This window comes from Odocoileus virginianus, chromosome 23 (assembly GCF_023699985.2).
Source record: "Odocoileus virginianus isolate 20LAN1187 ecotype Illinois chromosome 23, Ovbor_1.2, whole genome shotgun sequence".
Taxonomy (NCBI): Eukaryota; Metazoa; Chordata; class Mammalia; order Artiodactyla; family Cervidae; genus Odocoileus; species Odocoileus virginianus.
The window spans coordinates 10,704,302-10,724,734 of record NC_069696.1 but is presented as its reverse complement, the minus strand read 5'-3'; the positions used below and the strand labels follow the sequence as shown (position 1 = coordinate 10,724,734).

Genomic DNA, 20,433 nt, shown 5'->3' with positions numbered 1-20,433 from the left:
AGTGGTTAGCCATTTCCTCTCCAGGGATCTTCCCAAACCAGATATAAAACCTGGGTCTCCTGCATTGCAGTGGATTCTTTACTGAGTTACAGGTGTGTTTTAAGTTTTTGAGACAAAGTGCTATGGTTTACTCACTGAGTCGTGTCTGACTCTTACAACCCCATGGACTCTTTGTGACCCCACAGATTGCAGCCCGCCAGGTTCCTCTGTCCATGGGATTTTCCAGGCAAGAAAACTGGAGTGGGCTTCCATTTCCTTCTCCAAAAGTGCTATACATTAAATGATATATTATCAACAGTCTACACAATCCAGATTCACGTGCACAAAACAAGTAGTGGGTCAAGGGTCACTGTGGCCTCCTGTAGAAGGAAGCTAATCTCCTAAGGAGTAGAGATCCTTGATAAGATTAGGAAAGTTATCTTCCAAGGAGGTTTGGTTAATGCAGAGGTACAATTCATACTAAAAGGGAGGGATTTTATGCTTAAGTTTCTGTCTTGCCATAAAATGTGAATTTTATTTCATCATCACCACCTAGAATTTGGAAGTTTGAGCTTTTGCACAACAACTTAAAATGTTCTAGTCCCATTGAATAAGTCCTCTAAACTAGTGCATTTTGTTCAAAATCAACTTAAGTTTTTTAATCAAGATATTCACCAACTGAAGCACACACACAAAAATCTTTGCCTTTGCACTTTCCTGGAGAAGGAAATGGCAACCCACTCCAGTATTCTTGCCTGGAGCATCCCAGGGACAGAGGAGCCTGGTGGGCTGCTATCTACCCGGTCGCAGAGTCGGACACGACTGAAGCGACTTAGCAGCAGGAGCAGCACTTTCCAGCAAATTACAATTACTGAAAAGCTGAAAAAGGGAAAACAATACAATGCATTTCTAAGAAGGATTTAAAAAAACCTCCCAATTTTATCTGAATAAATTCATATTCTGAAGCCAAATGTAAGGAAACTGAGACAAGTCACTGCTCTGCTGCACCTAAAATCTCGTAACGCATTCAAAAGAACAAGGGATTCCCCGCCTCCCGCCTCCGCGCGTCTGCAAGTCATCAAGGCCAGATCGGTGCGGTTCGGGGAAGCTGCTCTGCCCCACGGGTATCTCTGAGCCTCCGTTATCCCCGAGCCTCCGTTATCCCCTTTCGGTGCAGTCTGGAACCCCATCCGGTTCCGACCGCCCGGGTGCGACACACATTCACTTCCGGCATCCGCCCGAACAGCCACGGGCTGAACGAGAAGACACCACCGCCCCCACACCAGCCGCGCGTGCGCACACGCCGGCAGCCGCCCCAAGAGCCACAAAGGCTCCGCCCCTGAGCGCTCACGCCCGCGCCCCTCTCGGGAGGCCCCGCCCACCCCGGGCTACCTCGGAGGCCCTTCCGCCAGCCCGGCGCCCGGGCTTGTGGGCGGGGCTTGAGGGCCTCGGCGGGCGGGGTCGGCGGGGGAACCCGGAGGAGGGCGGAGCTTGCGGGCCAAGTCCGGAGGGCCGGGCCCGCGGGCTCCACGGCCGCGCTGGGCTTCTGGCGCTGGTGGAGGCGCCATGCAGGCCGACCCGACGCCGGAGCGCAGCAGCCGGGTCCTAACGCCAGAGCCGGAGCCGGAGCCGGAGCCGGGCCCAGAGTCGGTCCTCGACCCCGAGCAGGATGCGCGGGCGGCCCTGGCCGAGTTCGCGGCGCTGCACGGCCCGGCGCTGCGCGCGTCTGGAGTTCCCGAGCGGTACTGGGGCCGCCTCCTGCACAAGCTGGAGCACGAGGTGCCGGTGGGGCACCGTGCGGGGAGGCCCGGGGTGCAGGGCGGGCCCGGGGCGCCCCTGGGAGAGCCGGGGTGCGGGCCCTCGCGGCGCACATGCCGCGGTCCCGAGCGCGCCGCCGGGTTGGGTGGCTCTGGACTTTTCTACCTGGGAGGGTGTGGTCAGCGGTCCGGTTCCGGGCAGAGAACCGCTGGGGGCGGGGGGGGGGAGGCGCGCCGTGGGTATTTGGAGGAGTGGAGATGGGAGGGAAGGCGCGTTCCCGGGCGGGCTTGGGTGAGACGCGCACGGGGAGAGTCGGGGGCTGGCGTGGATGGACGACGCAGGAGTTGCACGCGGCCGGAGATTTGAACATGGCCTGATGTCCAAAAGCCTTAAATTTTCACTTTCGTGGCGGTTTGGGGCCTAAAAGCGGCGGCCGGAACCTCTACCTGTGGCCCCGGTCTTGCCAGCACCTGGGGCTGGGCCAGGGCTGCGTCGAGAACTGGAACTAAAATGAACTTTGTCTTCCGTTGTGCATGCCAGGCCCTGGGCTGAGTCCTCCACAATCCGAGCCCAGAGCAGCCCTGTGAGGGTTAGGATCCATCACCCCTTTCCTACAGTTGAGAAAACTGAGGCTCGGAAAGAGGAAGTGACCCTCCTAAGGTCTGTCTGACCTCAGAACTAGAAGCTTTCTTCATAGAATTCTCTTGTGTTCCTTCATTTGATTTGAGCCCCAGGTCACCGTCATCTTGCTGATTAACGAAAACTGAGAGGCTGTGGGAGGCAGAGACAGCATCAAAACGAAAATGAAAAAAGCTCGGAGACTTCCCTGGCAGTCCAGACTCCCGGCTTCCAGTGCCCACATGCCTCATGGCACGACCGAAAAATTTTAAAAAAATAAAAATTTTTTAAGTGCTCGGGTGCTTCGAGGGCCTCCCTTGTAGGAACAGCTCCTTTCCGCTGGCCTGTGCTCTAGCCTCTACCTCCAAAGGCTCCTAGCTGAGGGGTGAGCCCTGGATTTTGGTGGTTTGCCCAGATGCTGAAGCCAGTGCACATTCATGGGCCAGCTGTTGGGACCTTCTGAGCTGGAGCCAGGCTCTTTACCGGCTGCCTCCTGGGTCAAGACAGACCAAGCAGTGCAAGTAGTGAGTTGGGACCCCAGCAGCTGCTGGGTGAACCCCACCCTCTCAGCGGGACTCTGGACATCTGACCTCCAGGAAGGGGGTGGGGGGGGTGGACCAAGTACCTTCCTGTTCAAAACAAGGGGAGTTGCTATGAAAAAGATACAGTGTTATTGGCACCTGCCTTTTGTAACAGTGACTTTCCTTCCCCCTCAAGCCTGCCCTCCAGTTGCCAGCATTTCCCAAGCACTTGCACTAGTCCCAGGCCTCTCCTGGGCAGGAAGGGGACCGCAGCAGTCTGATAGGATAAAATGGCCTTCTGGTGCTGGGTGAATGGATCATGAGGCGGAAACACCCTAGCCCTGGCCCTGCCAGCCTCCGTGGGCAGTGAAGTCACTCGTGCAAGTCACTTGCCCTGTGGGCAGCAAAGTCACTCGTGTGCGTCACTTGCCCGTCTTGAGTCCAAGTCCAGGAAACACGGCCCCAGCTCCCATGGTCTTGGTGGAGTCTGGGTGCAGAGGTGTGCCCAGCATGTAGTCACCAAAGAGTAATGTCCCCTCCATCCTGGCCACCGTTGCTCTGCTCAGGGGCACCTAGTACTTTTCCATGCCCCTCCCTTGCTGGGGTGATGGGCAGACCTGTGAGTCACCACTTTGCCAGACCCAAACCTGCAGCCCTTGTCCTGACAGACCTGCTGCTGGGGGCCCAGGTGTAGGGGAGGATGCTGGCTGACAGAACAGACACCTGCTGACTGAGGAAGGGGGCCCCTCCAGCCCCCCACTGCTTGGAAACCATGGGGAGTGTTTTGAAATAAATTTCAGCTCCTTCTGGCCAAGAGGAACTTCCCAGCTGCAAAACCACTGCTCTCCTCTACCACATAGGGGATTCTCCAGCTCCTCTGTGAAGGGATGGTGGTCACAGGATGGTGTCACAGCTGGGGGAGGGTGGGTCCTACACCGCCTCTCCCTCTTGTCAGGTTTGGGCGTGGAGGGATTGAGATTTGGGGTTCTGGGTTGGACCCCAGCCTCTGAGCTGTTCTCTCCTAAACTCCAAACCAGAAAAAAGGGTTGTGGCTTCCCCCGCCTCCAGGCTTTCTTGGGGGGAGGAGGGGGGCGGTTCAAGACTCCATCCCAGAAAGTGCCCTAGCTCCCCTGGGATGCACCTGACCGGCCCTACAGCCCCACCTGCCCCAGCTGCTCTGCCTGAAGTCACTGTACCACCATCCCACGGCCACACGTTGAAATCTCCCCCTTCCTGGAACTTCCTGGTGGCCCAGTGTCTTAAGACTTCCCGCTCCCAATGCAGGGGGCCCAGGTTTGATCCCTGGTCAGGCAACTAGAGCCCACAGTCTGCAACTATAAGATTCTGCATCAGAGACCTGAAGCAGCCAAATCAGTTAATCTTCTGCTTTCTTCACCGGTCACTTCAGACGATGGCGCCCCTGCCAGGGTTATCTGGGCCTCTCAGATGGCCCCTTCTGGCTCTGTGTCGTCAGCTCCCAGGGCAAGGTCACGTGTCACTCATCCTCACACCCCCGGGTGCCTGTCCGGCCCAGCACATCAGCGCCGCTCGTGCCTGAATGGATGGCTGATTGTCAGCTGCTGGGATGCGTGTGTCTCCGGTTTTTAGTGGAGTCATGGGAAATACGTCTTAGGGGCAGCTGGGCTTTGTTGAGTCTGCTGTGCCGGGGACTCTGTGCACTGTCTGATTTGATGTGTTGCTCTCAGCTCCCTTGGGAGGTGGCTGATGTCCCCTTCGCTGGTGAGAGACTAGGCTCAGAAGTGTCGTGGTGGCCAGTGCTTACAGAGCTATTAGCCTCTAAGCTCTGCGTGTGTGTGAATCAGCTAGTCCTCCCAACAAGCCGCAGATAGATTCTAATATTCCCATTGTGTGGATGGGGAAACTGAGGCATGGAATGGTTCGGTGACCTGCCGACTTGTGGCAGACGCTGGGTCTTGAGTGTGGCTGTGTGGGGACCGACTGGCCTGCCCCCTTCACCAGCTGCAAGTGGCTCGCGGTTGCCAGGAGAACTCAAGGAAACCCAGGCCCTTCCCTTCTATCCCTTCCGGGCCCGGGACCCCAGGATACCAGCCCCAGGCCATGCTTGGTGCAGACCTGGGCGTGCATGGTTGCAGAGCGCTCTTGACCCCCCCACCCTTTTCCTTCCAAATCTCCTCCGCTGCCCTGGCATTGGGTTGGTGGATCTGATGAGAACAAAGCTGAGCTGAAGGCCCTGGCCCACCATGATCCTGCCTTTTCCAGGAACCGTGAGCGGAGCCGCCCCGTCGGCCTTCTGGGCCACATTTTCCCTGTGAAGCAGGAAGCCAGACTGGCTGTCACTGAGAGGCTCACTTGTAGTCCCTCCCCCAGGCGCGGGTCCCACAGACTGGGGCACCCCAATAATGGTGCCTGTGTTGGCAGGGGAGGTGAGGGCCTCCTTCCCACTGATTGGGAACCTGTCTCCCGGGTATAAGATGGGCAACTGGACCGTAAAGAGGCCCTGTCCTCCTCGGGACTCAGTTCGTCCCCGAGGCCAGTGTGTGGCGGAAGGAACGGGGCAGGAATGGGGTGTCCTGCCAACGCCCCCTTGCCTCTGGCCCCCAGGTTTTTGATGCTGGGGAGATGTTCGGGATCATGCAGGTGGAGGAAGCTGAAGAGGAGGAGAGTGAGGACGAGGTGGCCCGAGAAGCACACAAGAAGCCCAACCCTGGCAGCGAGCTCTGCTACAAGGTCATCGTGACCAACGAGAATGGGCTCCAGGCGGCCGACCCCAACAGGTAAGGGGCGAGGGCCGGACGCCTCTCATCCGCACTGCTGCTCCTTCTTGAAGGGTGTCACCCCGGCCATCACCCCCGGGAGAAGCAGTGCTTGTGGGCGCTCCTGCCTCTCCGGGCCAGCCCACTGGCCACTTAAGCCGGCCTGAGACGGGGCGCACGGTGGCCGCCATGTTTCCAGCTGGACTTGCAGGCCCCATCGGCCCCGACACTGACGATGTTCCCGTGTTTGTCGCGTTTCGTACCGTCCTCAGAGCAGCCTCCCCCCGGGTGCCTCTTAAACTGTCCCAGCGGTCCCACTGACCACGTGTGGCGAGGTCCCATCTTGCTGGTGAGGACCCAGTGGGGACAGGCTCACCCAGGATCGCCCAGCTGGTTACAGGTGTGGGTGTCATCCCCAGGGCCATCTTAACTCGTGAGCCTGGGCTTTTCCAGGAACCCACACACCCCCCCCTCCGGGCCTCCCCACTGGTCCTGCTGAATCTGGTCTCCGGGTAGGAGCCCTAGACTTCACATCAGGGAAGATGAGCAGCGTGGCCGGTTGATTCCTCGAGTGGGGACTCGCGAGGGGCCCAGAGGTGGGCCTGGGCCTTGCATGGGGCCCCAGGGTAGAAAGGCGAGGGCCAGGACTGGACCCCAGGCTTCCTGCCTCTCAGGGGCCCAAGGGACTGTCTTCAGGCTGGGTAGGCACAACTTTGTTGAAACCTTGGGCAGGGGTTGGGGGCGGGGAACTCACCAGCCCCTGTGGGTCCCTGGGCATCTGTTGTCCGTAGCTCTTCCCACAGAACTTTCCCTGCTCCTTCACTGGCCCCTGGTGGGATGGGAGGAGCCACACAGGTAATCAGAGCAGATGGGCACCACCACCCACGTGCTCTCTGACTCAGAAACTGATTAAGTTCAGTAGAGCGGACCCGTGTGTGTGCCTGCTCCGTTCCTGCCTGTGCCAGCCATAGGACTCAGGCCCGGCGGCCTCCTCAAGGGGCTCCCTGCCTCCCTGCCCCCTCCACACTCAGCAGCAGGCAGGTCTGGGGTGTGATGGGCATGGTGTCGAGGTTGGGGGCTCGACTCCTGGCCCTGTCTGCCCTCAGACCTTTGTGAGTCTCCCCCAGTGGCCAGGCCCAGCCTCCGTCCACTCCCACACCCACCATTCCGGCAGCCCCCGTGTGCACCTGCTCGGGTCACCCCCCCCCTCCCCCCCCACCGGTGCTCCTGGCTTTGTGCACGAGGGCCGGAGTAAGTCTTCGTTTTTTTTCAGGATGTGCCAACAAAAAGTGGTATGAGCGCGGTGAGCCGGCCCCCAGCCGCAGAACTGGAGTGCCTGCTCTTCCTTTTGCTTTAGTGGGGTGGGGGGGAACCAGGGCTGTGCGTCGGGGAGTCCACGTCCAGCCAGGCTGGGCTGGTGTCGGGCAGCCTGACTGGCAGGCTGAGGGCAGGCAGGGCCTCGGGCCTGCAGGGGAACTCCTCGCCCCCCAGCGAGGTGGAGTGGGAGCCACATAGCTGGCCCAGGAGACTGGCCTGGGTGGGCTGCTTGTCTGAACACATGAGGACTCACAGCCTCTCCCGCACAAGGCCTTAGCACCTACTGAGCAACGCCCAGAAGTCCTGGGTGAGCGCAAGTGAGCTCTGAGTGGGGCTTCTTGGCGCGTCTGCCTGCAGGTCGCAAGGTGGGGGGCGTGGGCCCACTTTCCAGCAGCTCAGAATCCAGCCAAGGACACTTAATGTTCACCGTGATCACTGTAATAGTCAGTCCCTAATGTTCACTGTGATCACTGTAATAGTCAGTCCCTCCACGCGTGAGGATCCGATGTAGGCGGCCGGCTGTTTGTCTCATTTGATCCTCACGTCATCCCCGCGATGGGGTGGGTAGCCCTGTTTGAGAAAAACTGGACGAAAGGGCTGGGAATTTCCCAGGACAAATCAGCGGGCAGAGCCAGACCCCCACCCAGGCCCGGCACCGGGTCCAGGCCATAGCTGCGAGCTCTTCCTTGAGTGGCTCCCCACTCTGGTCCTCGCCCACCTCTCCCCCTTCTTGCCCGGCCTGCGTGGCAGCCTCACCCACCCCCGCCCCCCGTGGCCTGTGCCCACAGCATCTTCCTCATCGACCACGCCTGGACGTGCCGCGTGACGCACGCCCGCCAGCAGCTGCAGCAGGTGCCGGGGCTGCTGCACCGCATGGCCAACCTGATGGGCATCGAGTTCCACGGCGAGCTGCCCAGCGCGGAGGCTGTGGACCTGGTTCTGGAGGAGATGTGGAAGTTCAACCAGACCTACCAGCTGGCCCACGGGGTGAGCGGGCAGCCAGGCCTGCGCCGCCCTGTGCTGTCAGGGCTGGTGGGAGGTGGTCCCCTGACCCCACAAGTGAGCAGACTCCCCTTCCCGTGGCCAGTGGGAGCTCCCCTGGTTCCCTGCGACTTCATCATGGGCCTGTTACTCTTGGCCTCGGGCCAGCCAGTGCCAGAGACCCAGGTGTCCGCATGGCCTTGGACACAACCTTGTCCCAGACCCCTAGATGTGGGCCCAGCGACCTGGCTGTCTCTTTCCCAGTGCCTGCAGGTTCCAGCACTCTCTTAAACGCCCTAGTGATTCCTTGCTGCCTTCAGGAGTAGAGTCCGGTCCCTTCAGCACGCTCTGGGGCTTATATCACTCCCCAGCCCACCCCCACGCACCAGCCCCGTACTACTTTCAGGCTGGGGAAAAGACAAAAGTTGTTTCTCGAGATCGCAGCCGTCACCTCCTCCAGGAAGCCTTCCCTGAACTCCCCCCTCCTCCCCCCCCACACACAAAACCAAGCATCCCCATGTGGCTGCTAGGCTAAGTGCCTCCCTTACACACACCTTTACCGCACCCACAATCACACAGCAGCCCCCTGGCCCCCTCAGCCTTGTGTTCAGGGGGCCAGAGGCGTGCCTGCTGGGTGTTCCAGGCCCTGAGAGTTGAGTGTAGACGGGCTAGCAGCCGGTGTTTGGTCTGTGGACGCCAGGAAAGCTGCGGGGACTGGAGGACCCGTGGGTGAGGGTGGCGTGTGTTCTGCCTGCAGACGGCCGAGGAGAAGGTGCCCGTGTGGTACATCATGGACGAGTTCGGCTCACGCATCCAGCACGCGGACGTGCCCAGCTTTGCCACCGCCCCCTTCTTCTACATGCCCCAGCAGGTGGCCTACACTCTGCTGTGGCCGCTGCGGGACCTGGACACGGGCGGTAAGTGGGGCCCCCCACCCCCCAAGGAGGGGCTGGCCGCTCTCCCGCCACCCCGCTGACGGCCCGTGTGTCCTGGTGCAGAGGAGGTGACCCGGGACTTCGCCTACGGAGAGGCCGACCCGCTGATCCGGAGGTGTGTGCTGCTGCCCTGGGCCCCCACCGACCTGCTGGACCTCAGCTCCTCCACGCCCGAGCCGCCCGCTGAGCACTACCAGGTGGGACCTTGGCCCCGACCCCCTGGGCCTGTTTGCCCCATGGCTTCTGGAATGTCCTCTGCCAGGTCACCAAATGTCGCGGAGCCGCAGCTGGCTGCAGTGGGAGGTAGAGAGGAGTCTGGGGGTGTCTGCGAGACAAGGTGCTCAAAGCTCGGCGAGCGAACGTGACCTGCATGTGGCCGCACCCCTTGGCGTCAGCTCAAAGCCCAGACCCTGGGGTCCCAGTGCTAGGAACCGTCCTTCCAGAGGGTGGGGTGGAGCTGGTAGACAGGGTGGTGGGGGGCGTGCAATACTGCTCCTCCTCGTATGGGGTCTGCGGTGGGGGCCATGCAGCTGGGCTGTGAATCCTGGCTTGGGACAGTTCCCTCGTCTCATGACACCTCCCTCACCAGGGGTGTGAGGACACTTTACATACTACATGGTGTTTCATGGCACACAGTAGGCCCACAAGTGGTCATCATGAGCATCGTAGCTGGGGATGACAGTCCGTTGTCTGGGCCTCACCAGGGCCAGGGGACCCACTCACAGGGCCTGACTGGTGGAGGGCCCAGTCCGTGAGACAGGCCAGCATCGGGAGCCAGGGTTGGTGCGGCCGGCAGAGCCTTTGGGAGCAGAACCAGGCAGAGCTGAGCTGGAATTGACACCCCAGCCCCCTCTCCTTCTCCCCCGCCTTCGTCTCCAGCCGCTGCGTCTCATCCACTCATCCCAGTTGGAAACCAAGGGATGCACAAGCTTCTGCTTAGCACTTTCTGGGCATGCTCAGCTGTAGCCCTTAGTATAGGACCTCCATTCCTGTTGTATCGTCATTTAGTAGGGGGTGGGGAAACGACGCACAGAGAGGTTAAGTCACTCGTCAAAGGCCACACAGCTGGCAGAAGAGCTGGAGTCCAAACTCGGAGGGTCCTGGGAACTTGCGGGCCGAGGCTCTAGCCTTTCCACATCATGTTGACGTTTCTCTGCCCCCCCACCAGTCTATCAGACACACACTGAGCGCCCCAGAGGATTGGGAAAGGAGGAAGGGAGTTAACCCCGAGATAACGAGTGGGCAGGGTGCCTGGTGTTAGCTGTTCTGTGATCCTCTGGCTGGGAGGGCTGGGCCGACGCGGTGGGCCTGTTGGCACTTTTCCCTGTGAATTTAAGCCAATGGTGGTTGAGCCCTGTTAGAAACTCAGTGATCACCCTTCTTAATTCAGAGGTGTATTTCAGAGCCTCGTAGAGTGCTTGTGCTTTGTAGGGGCTTACTGAACACTTGAACGAGTGTGTGAATGCAAAGGAGTGGATGACGGGTGGCTTAGGGACAAAGACTTCTGATCTTGAGTTTGTTAAAGGAACATGAAATCAGTAATTTTCAGGGGTGTAGGGGGAATGCCCCCCACTGGCCCAAGAAGAGGAGAAGAGTCCAGACACTGGTTTTCTTAAACATCCTAGTGGTTTTTGACCCATTTGAGTCAGGCCTGTGCTCTGGGCCCTGGGGTTGCCTGTATTAGTCAGCTAGTGCCAGGTGACAGTTTGTTCCAAAACGTGGCTGCTCAGAACAGCAGACGTTTGTTATGTCCTGCTTTCTATGCAAAGGAGATGGGGAGTGGCTCAGCTGGGTGTTTCTAGCCCTGGCTCTCATGAGCACAGTCAGGCTGTCGTCTGAGGTTTGGTCAGGCTGAGGACCAGCCCCCATGTGGCGCACTCACGCCTGGGAAGGTGGTGCTGGCTTTGGGTGGGGGGCCTCTTGACCGTCCTCGGGACATGGCGGCTGACCCTGGGAGGAAGTGATCGGAGGGGAGACGGGAGGAGGCCACAGACCCTTTCACGAGTTGGCAGACTCCGCTTCTTCCCGTGGGTTATAAACCTGTCATTCAGCCCAACCCACGCTCAAGGGGAGATGCGTCATTAACTCTGCCTTTAGAACAGAATGTCAGAAAGTATGTGAACAGGTTTTAAACCATCACACCGCTTACCCTCAGAGAAGACCCTGTCCGGGAAAAGCCCGGCACCTTCTAGGCGGCCTGTGACTTGGAAGAGGCGTTTAGAAGCGACAGGAAGGTTGAGAGCAGTGTCTACACTGTTCTTTTGACACTGAACAGGCTGTTGGGGACCTGAGCGGCCTCTAGCCCCGGAATCCTGGGGCGGGAGTGGTCGGGGGGCTCCGGGCGCCCCGGCACCTGAGAAGGGCTCTACCTGCACCAGGTGTGGTCCCGGGGTCACACAAGCCTGGTGTGCAGGGCGGGAGGCCTGTGCTCACTTGCTCCCTTTCTTGAAGGTCTGTTTCTACCTCCAGCGTTTCCCTTCTAGGCCATACTGGAGGAGAACAAGGAGAAGCTGCCCCTGGCCATCAGCCCCGCGGGGTACCCCTGCGACCACATCTTCAAGTGCGTAGCCTGCCCGCACCCCCAGACTGTGACGAGACTTCTCGCTGACTTTCTTCACGCACTCCCCAGACTCCTGGGACATCCCCCATGCAGGCTGCCACCTCCAGGCAGCACAGCAGTGACGGGACCGCCAGGGGTGGGGTCTGAGGGTCACAGAGAGACGCCTGAGAAGGGAGGGTGAGCCGGGAGGACAGTGCCAACAGTCCTGGGCACCAAGGCGACCAGGAGGGGCCACGGCCAGCTGTCTGCAGCTGTGGGTTGGCAGCTTCCGTCAGGCCAGGCAGGCATGCAAGCCCAGGCTCCAATGGGGTGGAAGTAGACAGTCCCATTTTACAGGTGAGGAAGGTACAGAGGGATGCCCCCCAGATAACAGTGACCTCGGGGCAGCTTGGCCTCCGTCTTCAGGGGTCCCCTCCCTCTGGCTGCCCAAACCTCCTCCACTCTGTCCCTTCCCCCCAGACCCTGGGGGTTTCCTCCCCTCTAGCCATCCTCCCCTTCCCCGAGGCCACCGCCCAGTACCCCTCCACTTCGTGGGTCAGAGGCGGCACCAAGGCCCCATCGCCTCATCCCCAGCCGTAGCTGTGCCCCGGCCATGAGCTAGCTGCCTCGTGCTGGCCTCGCCTCTCTCCCCGGGCCTGGATCACTGTCCAGGTGGGGTCCTGTCTCCCTCCCACCCTCACTTGCAGCCCCGTTGCTTTCAAAGTGTGGCCACGTCTACCGCCCCTGGCAGACACAGCCCCAGGCCCCCTGTCCTCTCCCCTGCCCAGAGCCAGGGCTGGTGCCAGCGTGGAATGAGGCCTTGTCCGGGGCACTTGTCTGGGCCCTGGGGCGCCAGCTCGCTTCTCTGAGGGCAGCCCTCCTCAAGCGTGTCCGCCCGTCCTCTTGGCACATGGGAGGCAGGAGCCCGGGTCGGTGAAACACTGGGGTTGTCCTGTTTTATCCTCAGGATGAGCGCGAGGAGCTGGGCCCTGGGGTCCCGTCTCACAAGTGGGGGATCTGGGGTCAGCAGGGTCCGAGGGCCCCATCGCTGGGCGGACAGTGCAGATGGCACGATCCGAGCCCGTCCGGCTGACCCCAGCCCCGCCCCCGCAGGGTCTACACGGACATCCGGCAGGTGCTCAGCCACCTCACCCACCCGCGCTTCACCTTCACCCAGAGCGAGGCGGACGCCGACGTCCTCTACAACTTCTCACACTTCAAGGACTACAGGTGAGGCGCCTCCCAGCCCAGGGGCCCGGCCCACCTCCCCTGCCCCCGGGAGCCCCCGCCTCTCCTGAACGGCGGCGCCTGCCTGGGCCCCGCAGGAGGCTGAGCCAGGAGAGGCCCAATGTGCTGCTGAACCAGTTCCCCTGCGAGAGCCTGCTGACAGTGAAGGACTGCTTGGCCTCCATCGCGCGCCGGGCGGGCGGCCCCGAGGGCCCGGCCTGGCTGCCCCGCACCTTCAACTTGCACACGGAGCTGCCCCAGTTCATCAGCTACTTCCAGCAGCGGGAGAGGCGGTGAGCTCCCCTGTGCGCCCCACTAGCTGAGACAACGCCCAGCAGGCTCCTGCGGCCCCCACCCCTGAGCACCCCGCCGTCCCAGTCAGCCTGGCCTGCCCCATGGCTGGCGCCTGCCGCGTGCCCGCTGCGGGGCTTGGCGGCACTTCCATCTGGAGGGCAGCTCCCTTGGCCTCAGCCAACTGCTGGCTACCAAAGCCCAGCCTTGAGGTTTTCTCTGGGACCCCTCCCTTGGCCCCCTCTGCGGCCGCAGTCCTGGGGGCACACCGCCTAGCTGACCTCCCTGCTCCTAGGGGCGAGGACAACCACTGGATCTGCAAGCCCTGGAACCTGGCCCGCAGCCTGGACACCCACATCACCAAGAACCTGCATAGCATCGTCCGGCACCGCGAGAGCTCCCCCAAGGTGGGGTCCTGGGGCGCTGGCAGGTGGGGGGAGGCCTGCTCTCGAGGACCGGCGAGGGCGGGTCCTGGTGGCAGCATCGTCGCTAAGCTGGGAGGAGTCGCTGCTCGCTGCCCTTGCCGGCAGGAGGGGAGCCCCCCCAGGGGACCACCCTCAGGAGGAAGGTGGCTGGGTCAGGGAGCCCTGTAGGGCCATGGAGAAAGGTGCTGTAGTGACGAGGGGCCAGCAGTGGGGAAAGTGAAGGACGCAGGTTCTGCTCCTGGACAGAGGCCTGAGAGAAGTCACCAGATGACCAGTGGGGAGGCTCCCAGCCCTGGGATGGGGAACCAGTGGATTTATGGCTGAGAGTTTGTTTTCAAAGTCTAAAAATCAGTGGCATCTTCTCTCTCAATTAACGATGACGAGAAAGAGCTTGTTGCAGTTTTAGACACAGGTGTGCAAAGACAGGAAGACGCAGAGTGCGGGGGGGCAGGTACCAAGTCGGGGACCTCCCCGAGCCTGGGGTTGGGGCGGGGGGGTAGGTTCGAGCGTGAGTCCGCTCCTCCAGGCGTGACCGCGCTCAGGGGTCCCCCGGGCGTGAGCACGGCCAGGGAGGCTAGGTCACTCTGTCTTGGCCGGGGCGAGGCGAGCACGCAGGCCTGCTCCTGTGTTCTCAGGTTGTGTCCAAGTACATCGAGAGTCCCGTCTTGTTCCTTCGGGAAGACGTGGGGAAGGTCAAGTTTGACATCCGCTACATCCTGCTGCTGCGGTCGGTGAAGCCCCTGAGGTTGTTCGTCTACGACGTGTTCTGGCTGCGGTTCTCCAACCGGTAATGAGAGCTGGGCGGCAGGTGGGCGGCTGGGCTGGGGATGCGGGGAGGTGTGCCTCTTTTACTCTGGATGAGAACACCTGCACCGGGGCTCCTTCCCCAGCAGGGACCCCGCTGAGCCCATTTCTGATAACCGGCGGTAATCCTCCCCAAATCAACACCTCCTTGTGTGACAGACCCCAGCCCTGCACACCTTGTCGATGTTTAGGGGCTCGTGGGGGTCTAGTGGTGAGCCCACGGGGGCCATGGGACCACCCCGCCCGCTCTCACCAGTGGGAGAACGGATGCTCGGCCGGGGGCTCCGAGCAACTGCCTGTCTACCCCGCTGGGACCAGCCGCGCTCGGGACCCACTTGAGTGTCCGTCTGCTCATCCTGCAGGCCCTTTGCCCTCAACGACCTGGATGACTACGAGAAGCATTTCACTGTCATGAACTATGACCCGGAAGTGGTGCTGAAGCAGGTGAGGACCTCGGGAGCTGGGTCCCCGTGGAGGCTGGCGCAGACAGGACCACACACCCATCAGCGTGTCTTCCGGGCCAGCTGTGTACTGGTCAGGGGAGCTACCCTCTGGGACCTGCGTCCCCTCCCAGCGCCGCCCCCAGCGCTCGGAGGCACACACTCGCTCAGGTCGAGATAACAGGGCCCTGAGGCTTCATGGTTCGTGTCACACGGCGCCCAGGGCGGGTGGCCACTGCTGGCCTGTGACCCCGCCTGGACCCTCTGTCTTCCCTGGGCTGTCTGGGTGCCTTGAGCAAGAGGGCACGGGGGCAGGGCTCCTTCGAGGTGAGGGCATCAACCCCCAGCTGACCTGCAGGGCACCTGGGGCAGATGGGGGAGGCTCCTTCTGGGCAGAGGCAGGGCCCAGCTCCTGGTGGACGAAGAGAGCCCGGAGGGGTGTTGGTCCTGACTGTTTGGGGCAGACGGGACAGGGCACAGCCGCTCTCCACCCTGCCCACGCCCTGCCGTGGCCCTGAGGTCTCCACCTCCACACAGCAGAGCTGCTCCTGAGAGTGGGGCTCTTACTGCCCCGGCACACGGCGATGTATTAGAAACTGAACTGCGTGTGTATGTGTTAGTCACTTCGTTGTGTCCCACGCTTCGTGACCCGCCATGGCCTGTCCATGGGATTCTCTGGGCAAGAATGCTGGAGTGGGTTGCCACGCCCCTCCGCAGGGGATCTTCCCGACCCAGGGATCAAACCCTGGTCTCCTGCATCGCAGGCAGATTCTTTACCTTATGAGCCACCAGGGAAGCCGTGAGCGGCACTGGACACTCGCTGTTCCATGTGTGCGATACCCTTTGGGGGCCCTGCGCTGTCAGAGGGGCCAGGCCACGTGCCCGCCCAGCAGGGCTGCTGCTGCGTGTTTCTCCTCTTGTCCAGGGCTGTGTTAGCAGCTGGTCCCGAGGACCCGGAGCCCTGGGCTGTAGCTGAGGTCGTCTCTGAGGCCTGAGCGCCCGCCCTCTGTGGAGCAGGTGTCATTCTGAGGGTCGCGTCTCCTCTGCTGCCCCCGCATGGGGGATATGTGTCCAGCAGGGTGTGGACGCTGGGCTTCCTCTGTGGGAGGAACCTGAGCCGCCGACCAGCATGCTCAGGTGCGTGCTGGGTGCAGCCTTGGCCTGAGAAGCCCTTGCCGTCCGCAGGCACTTGGAGGGGTTGCAGAGCTCAGACATGGGCCCTGCAGGCTCAGGTCCGCGTTCTGCCTCCAGTGACCGTTCTGAAAGGGACATGGTGACCCGTTGGCCAGCCCTCTCAGCATTCACTGCCTTACTGGAACCTCACAGCAGGTTTACTGGGCAGGAAGCACTGTGCCGTTTTACACATGGAAACACTGAGGCCCTGGGAAGTAAATGTGTCCAGGGCTCAGACCCCATCTCCTGCCTCCGATCTGTGCCGGCAGGGGTGAAGCTGGAGAGGCTGTGGGCGCCTCCCTGGGACCTCAGCCAGCGTCAGCTCCAGTGCGTGTGAAGTCAGGACAGGTCAGGCCTCCCTCGTCCTTGCGCAGAGGAGGCCCCGGGAGGAGCGTGATGGGCCCTGTGTCTGTTGCAGGTACACTACAACGAGTTCATCCCAGAGTTTGAGAAACAGTACCCAGAGTTCCCCTGGAAGAGCGTCCAGGTGAGTGCTGGTCAAGCTCGAGGGGCCAGGGCTTGCCTCATGGGCAGCATCAGGCACATGAAGGGGCCTTCGCCTTTTCTTGGTGGTCCGGCTCCTCCACCAGAGAGAAAGGGTATGGGTGAGACCCCCTCCTCCCCTCTGGCCCTAGTGGGGTGTCACGAGGGCCCCTTGGGGAGAGGAGGAGCCTGGTGGGGCCTTCAGGACCACCCTTGGGACATACACGGGCTCTATGCATCCCAGGAATCGCATACCTGGGGGCTGGTCCCCACGTCCTGGAGTCAGCATCTCAGATGCCGGGCTTGGGGCAGAAGGAGCTGTGGAAGATCTGAGGCAGGAGGACACAGGTCTGCAGGGAGTGGGTGCCAGGTGTGAGGGGAGTGAGAGTCAGGCTGCAGATCATGGAAGATGTCGGAGGAGGTGACGTGGCTGCTTGGAGACCAGGGCTCAGGAAGGGGCAGTGAGCCCCGTGTTGAGAGGCTGCTCCGAGGGGCTGGTCCCAGTGTCAGCCTGCAGGCCCCCTGACCCTGTCCCCCTACCCCTTCTGGCCCCCAGGCTGAAATCTTCCAGGCCTTCAAGGAGCTGTTCCAGGTGGCATGTGCCAGGCCGCCCCCGCTGGGCATCTGTGACTACCCCTCATCCCGGGCGGTGTATGCCGTCGACCTCATGCTGAAGTGGGACAGTCGTCCGGATGGTGAGGGGGCTCCCCCACCCCACCCCACCCCACCCCCATTTACCCAGAGCTGATCCTCCAGCCACCACGCCAGCCCCCCAGGGACAGAGAGGGGGCGCTGTTGCCTCGGCCTGGTCCGTGCTGCCCCATGCCCCTTGCCTCTGATTAACCTGGAGATCTGGGTCAGAGGAGGCCCACCTTGAGGGTCCGCAGCCTGCAGGGCGGAGCACCAGGGGGAAAGGAGAGGGATCATGAGAAAAGGTGCCCTATGTGCGAGGAGAGGGGGCCTAGCGTCCCACTGAACCAGACATCTGAGCGGGGTGTGGTGGCTCGTGGCACTCCCGGGGCTGGAGGCGGCCCCAGTCTTCCCCCTACAAGAGCATGCTTCTGGCCAGGCCGCCCCCCGGAGAAGCCCCGCAGCCCCCAGCACCCCCCTCCCCAGAGTGAGATAGGCTGTGCTTCTGTGCCATCAGGGAAGCGAGTGATGCAGCCGCAGATCCTGGAGGTGAACTTCAACCCGGACTGCGAGCGAGCCTGCAGGTACCACCCAAGCTTCTTCAACGACATCTTCAGCACCTTGTTCCTGGACGAGCCCAACGGCTGCCCCGTCACCCGCCTCCTCTAGGCGCCCGCTGGCCCTCCTGGTGCTTATGGGCGGATTCCAGCCTCAGTTCTCAGAGCTGCTTCTGCAAAGTGTCCCCGCCCCCACCCCCCCACCCCCCGCGAGCCGTCGTTCCAGCCTCCCACCCTGGGGTTCGGGGGCCCACCTCCCCTCGGTCGTTCCCTAGGGTCGAGTGTCAGGCCCCAGTCCACACGCCCCTCTCCAGCGACTGTGTGGTGGTCCTTATCAGCTCAGCAAGGGCTTTATCCCAGAGAGCTTGGTTCCAGTGGTGTTCATGAAAGGGGTTCTGGGAAGCACGACGAGATGTTCTCAGGAACGAGGTTCTCCAGGAGCCCTTGTGGAATCCAGACGCTAACAGGCCAGACTGGCTGTTCCCATGCTCCACCCCAGGCCCTGGGATAGGCATCCCCAGATCACCCCAGGAAGCTGGCTTCTCAGAGCCAAACCTCTCACCCCCGCCCCCGAGTCGAACCTTCACCAGCAAAACCTCCTTGAGGCTCCAGGGCGGGAGGCCACTCCCCCTGGCTGCTGTTGCTTTTCCGTCCAGCCCCTTGGACAGGCCACAGTGTGGTGCCAGGTCCTGCCAGCCCACTGGGCCCCACAGGGGTCCTCACCTCGTCTGAGGTTGGCTGGGACATTGGTGAGGGGGCTCGGGGACAGGTGGACAGCAGGACACCAGGCGGTGGATGGCTGAGAAAGACAATTCCAGAGGCTGCCTTCCACCGGCCAGAGTCAAAAAGTGGGATTTTTGTTACTTTTTCATTTATGGGAAGAAAACGCAGAGTTCTCATTCTTATTATGTTTCTGGAATTTTGAGTCCGTTTGCAGCATAGTTTGTATAGCCACAGTGTACCTAGGCCCAGCTCACGAGGTGGTGGGTCTGACTTCTGGAGGAGAGCTCCCTGCAGAGCTTTCATGTGTGTGTGTGTCTGTCTGTCTGTCTGTGTCTGACTTCTGGGTCTGACTTATGGAGGAGCTTTCGTGTGTGTGTGTGTGTGTGTGTGTGTGTGTGTGTGTTGGGTGGGCGGGGGGGGTGTGTGTGTGCTTGTTTCACTCTGGAGCCAAGAGTGATCTTTGTAGCAAAACTGGACTTGACTGTGCCTCTCACCTCTGTGTCCGCCAGAGGGGTGTGTCTGCCCATCCTGTCTGTTACCCACAAGTTCAGCCTGTGTCCTGGGGAAGCACCCCTCCCTCCAGCCGAGCGGAGGTTAGAGGGCAGGATGCCTCAACTCTGGTTTTCCCCGCAGAGAGCTGCTGTGTCCTGTCCCCTCCTGACTCGGTTTGTGCTACAATAAAGTCCGCCTTCTGTACCCCTGCCTCCCCTTTCTCCTTGGGGCCCTGGAACCACAGGCCTGCCTGATGTGTCAGTTGTTTTCCTCTGGTTGTCGAAGAAAACCAAAGTACCAAGATGAGGGCTTTGTGAAGGGGCTTCCCAGGTGGCACAATGGTGAAGAGTTGCCTGCCAATGCAGGAGGCAGCAGAGACACAGGTTGGATCCCTGGGTCAGGAAGATCCCGTGGAGAAGGAACTGGCAACCCGCTCCACTGTTCTTGCCTGGGAAATCCCAAGGACAGAGAACCCTGGCAGGCTATGGTCCATGGGGTCACAAGAGTCGGACATGACTGAGCATGCACAAACATGCTTTGAAAAATAGAAGTAATGAGGTGGTGTTTAGGTCTCCAAGTCCTTGTCAGTCTGTTTGGGTTTGGGTGCTTTAAACAACTGAAATCTGTTCTGGAGGTTGGGGTGGCCTAAGGTCAAAGGGACAGCAGATAATGGTGTCTGAGGTGGGACCCTCTTCCTGATTTGGTCAGCTGTCTTCTCATTGTGTCCTCATGATGGAAGGGAGGAGGGAGGTTTCTGGGGTCTCTTAAAAGGGCACTAATCCCATTTGTGAGGGCCCCACCCTCATGACGTAGTCGCCTCCCAAAGGCCCCACCAACCAACCTCTCACTGGGGGTTAGGAGTTCAACATGAATTGGAGAGTGAGTAAATATTCAGGCTGTAGCAGTTCCTGACCCAAAGCTTGATTTCCTGGTGGTTCAGTTACTAAGTCATGTCCAACATGGACTCCAGCGCACCAGGCTCCCCTGTCCTTCATTATCCCCCAGAATTTGCTCAAGTTCATATCCATTGAGTCGCTGATGCTATCTAACCATCTCATCCTCTGCTCTCCCCTTGTGCCTTCAATCTTTCCCAACATCAGAACCTTTTGTAGTGAGTTGACTCTTTGCATCAGGTGGCCAAAGTATTGGAGCTTTAGCTTCAACATCAGTTGTTCAGTGAATATTCAGGACTGCTTTCCTTTAGGATTGACTGGTTTGATCTTGCAGTCCAAGGGGCTTTCAGAAGTCTTCTCCAGCACCAGGATTGTTCAGCACTCAGCTTCCTTTACGGTCCCAGCACTGGTTCCGTTTCAGAGCAGACCCGGGAGGGACCGCTGTGGAGCTGAGGCCCGTCTCTGTCTCATGACCGACACCTGGGAACCTGGGTCCTCATGTGAGCCCCGAGTCCTGGCTCCAGCACTTGAACCTGGGGATCTTGGGGATGGAATTCCCCCTGCCTGTCCCCACATCCTGGTGGTGGGGATGATGCGAGACCCTGAGACTCCCACAGGGCAGCAGGGGATGGTCCCAGGTGCTGTCGGCCAGCACAGGGGTGCCCCCAGTGGGTTTTGAAGGTTAAAATACGAAGGCAGAGGCCCCGAAACGCAGGCCAGGGGCCTCCCTGTGCCCCTCACGCCGAGTGCTCACACCAGGTTTTTCATCGATGCCTCACGGGGTAGTGATTGCTCCTGCTCACTCCCAGTTAGAACCTGGCCTGGAGGTAGGGGTTCTAGCAGGAGCCTGTGTCCAAGGCTCTGCCAGCCTCACTCTGGACAGGTGTCAGGAGAGGTCATGGGTCACCAGAT

General features: G+C 60.8%; 1 protein-coding gene across 1 annotated transcript; it reads left to right on the top strand.

The window, feature by feature from the left end:
• The first annotated feature begins 1,344 nt into the window (after window positions 1-1,344).
• TTLL12 (tubulin tyrosine ligase like 12) lies at window positions 1,345-18,832 on the top strand. Its single transcript, XM_020883033.2, has 14 exons — window positions 1,345-1,758; window positions 5,460-5,632; window positions 7,717-7,915; window positions 8,667-8,826; window positions 8,908-9,041; window positions 11,328-11,404; window positions 12,497-12,613; window positions 12,709-12,903; window positions 13,197-13,308; window positions 13,962-14,113; window positions 14,493-14,574; window positions 16,162-16,230; window positions 16,783-16,921; window positions 17,374-18,832. Exons 1-14 carry the CDS (start codon window positions 1,546-1,548, stop codon window positions 17,523-17,525), a joined length of 1,974 nt encoding a protein of 657 aa, XP_020738692.2. The 5' UTR covers window positions 1,345-1,545; the 3' UTR covers window positions 17,526-18,832.
• The last annotated feature ends 1,601 nt before the right edge of the window (window positions 18,833-20,433 follow it).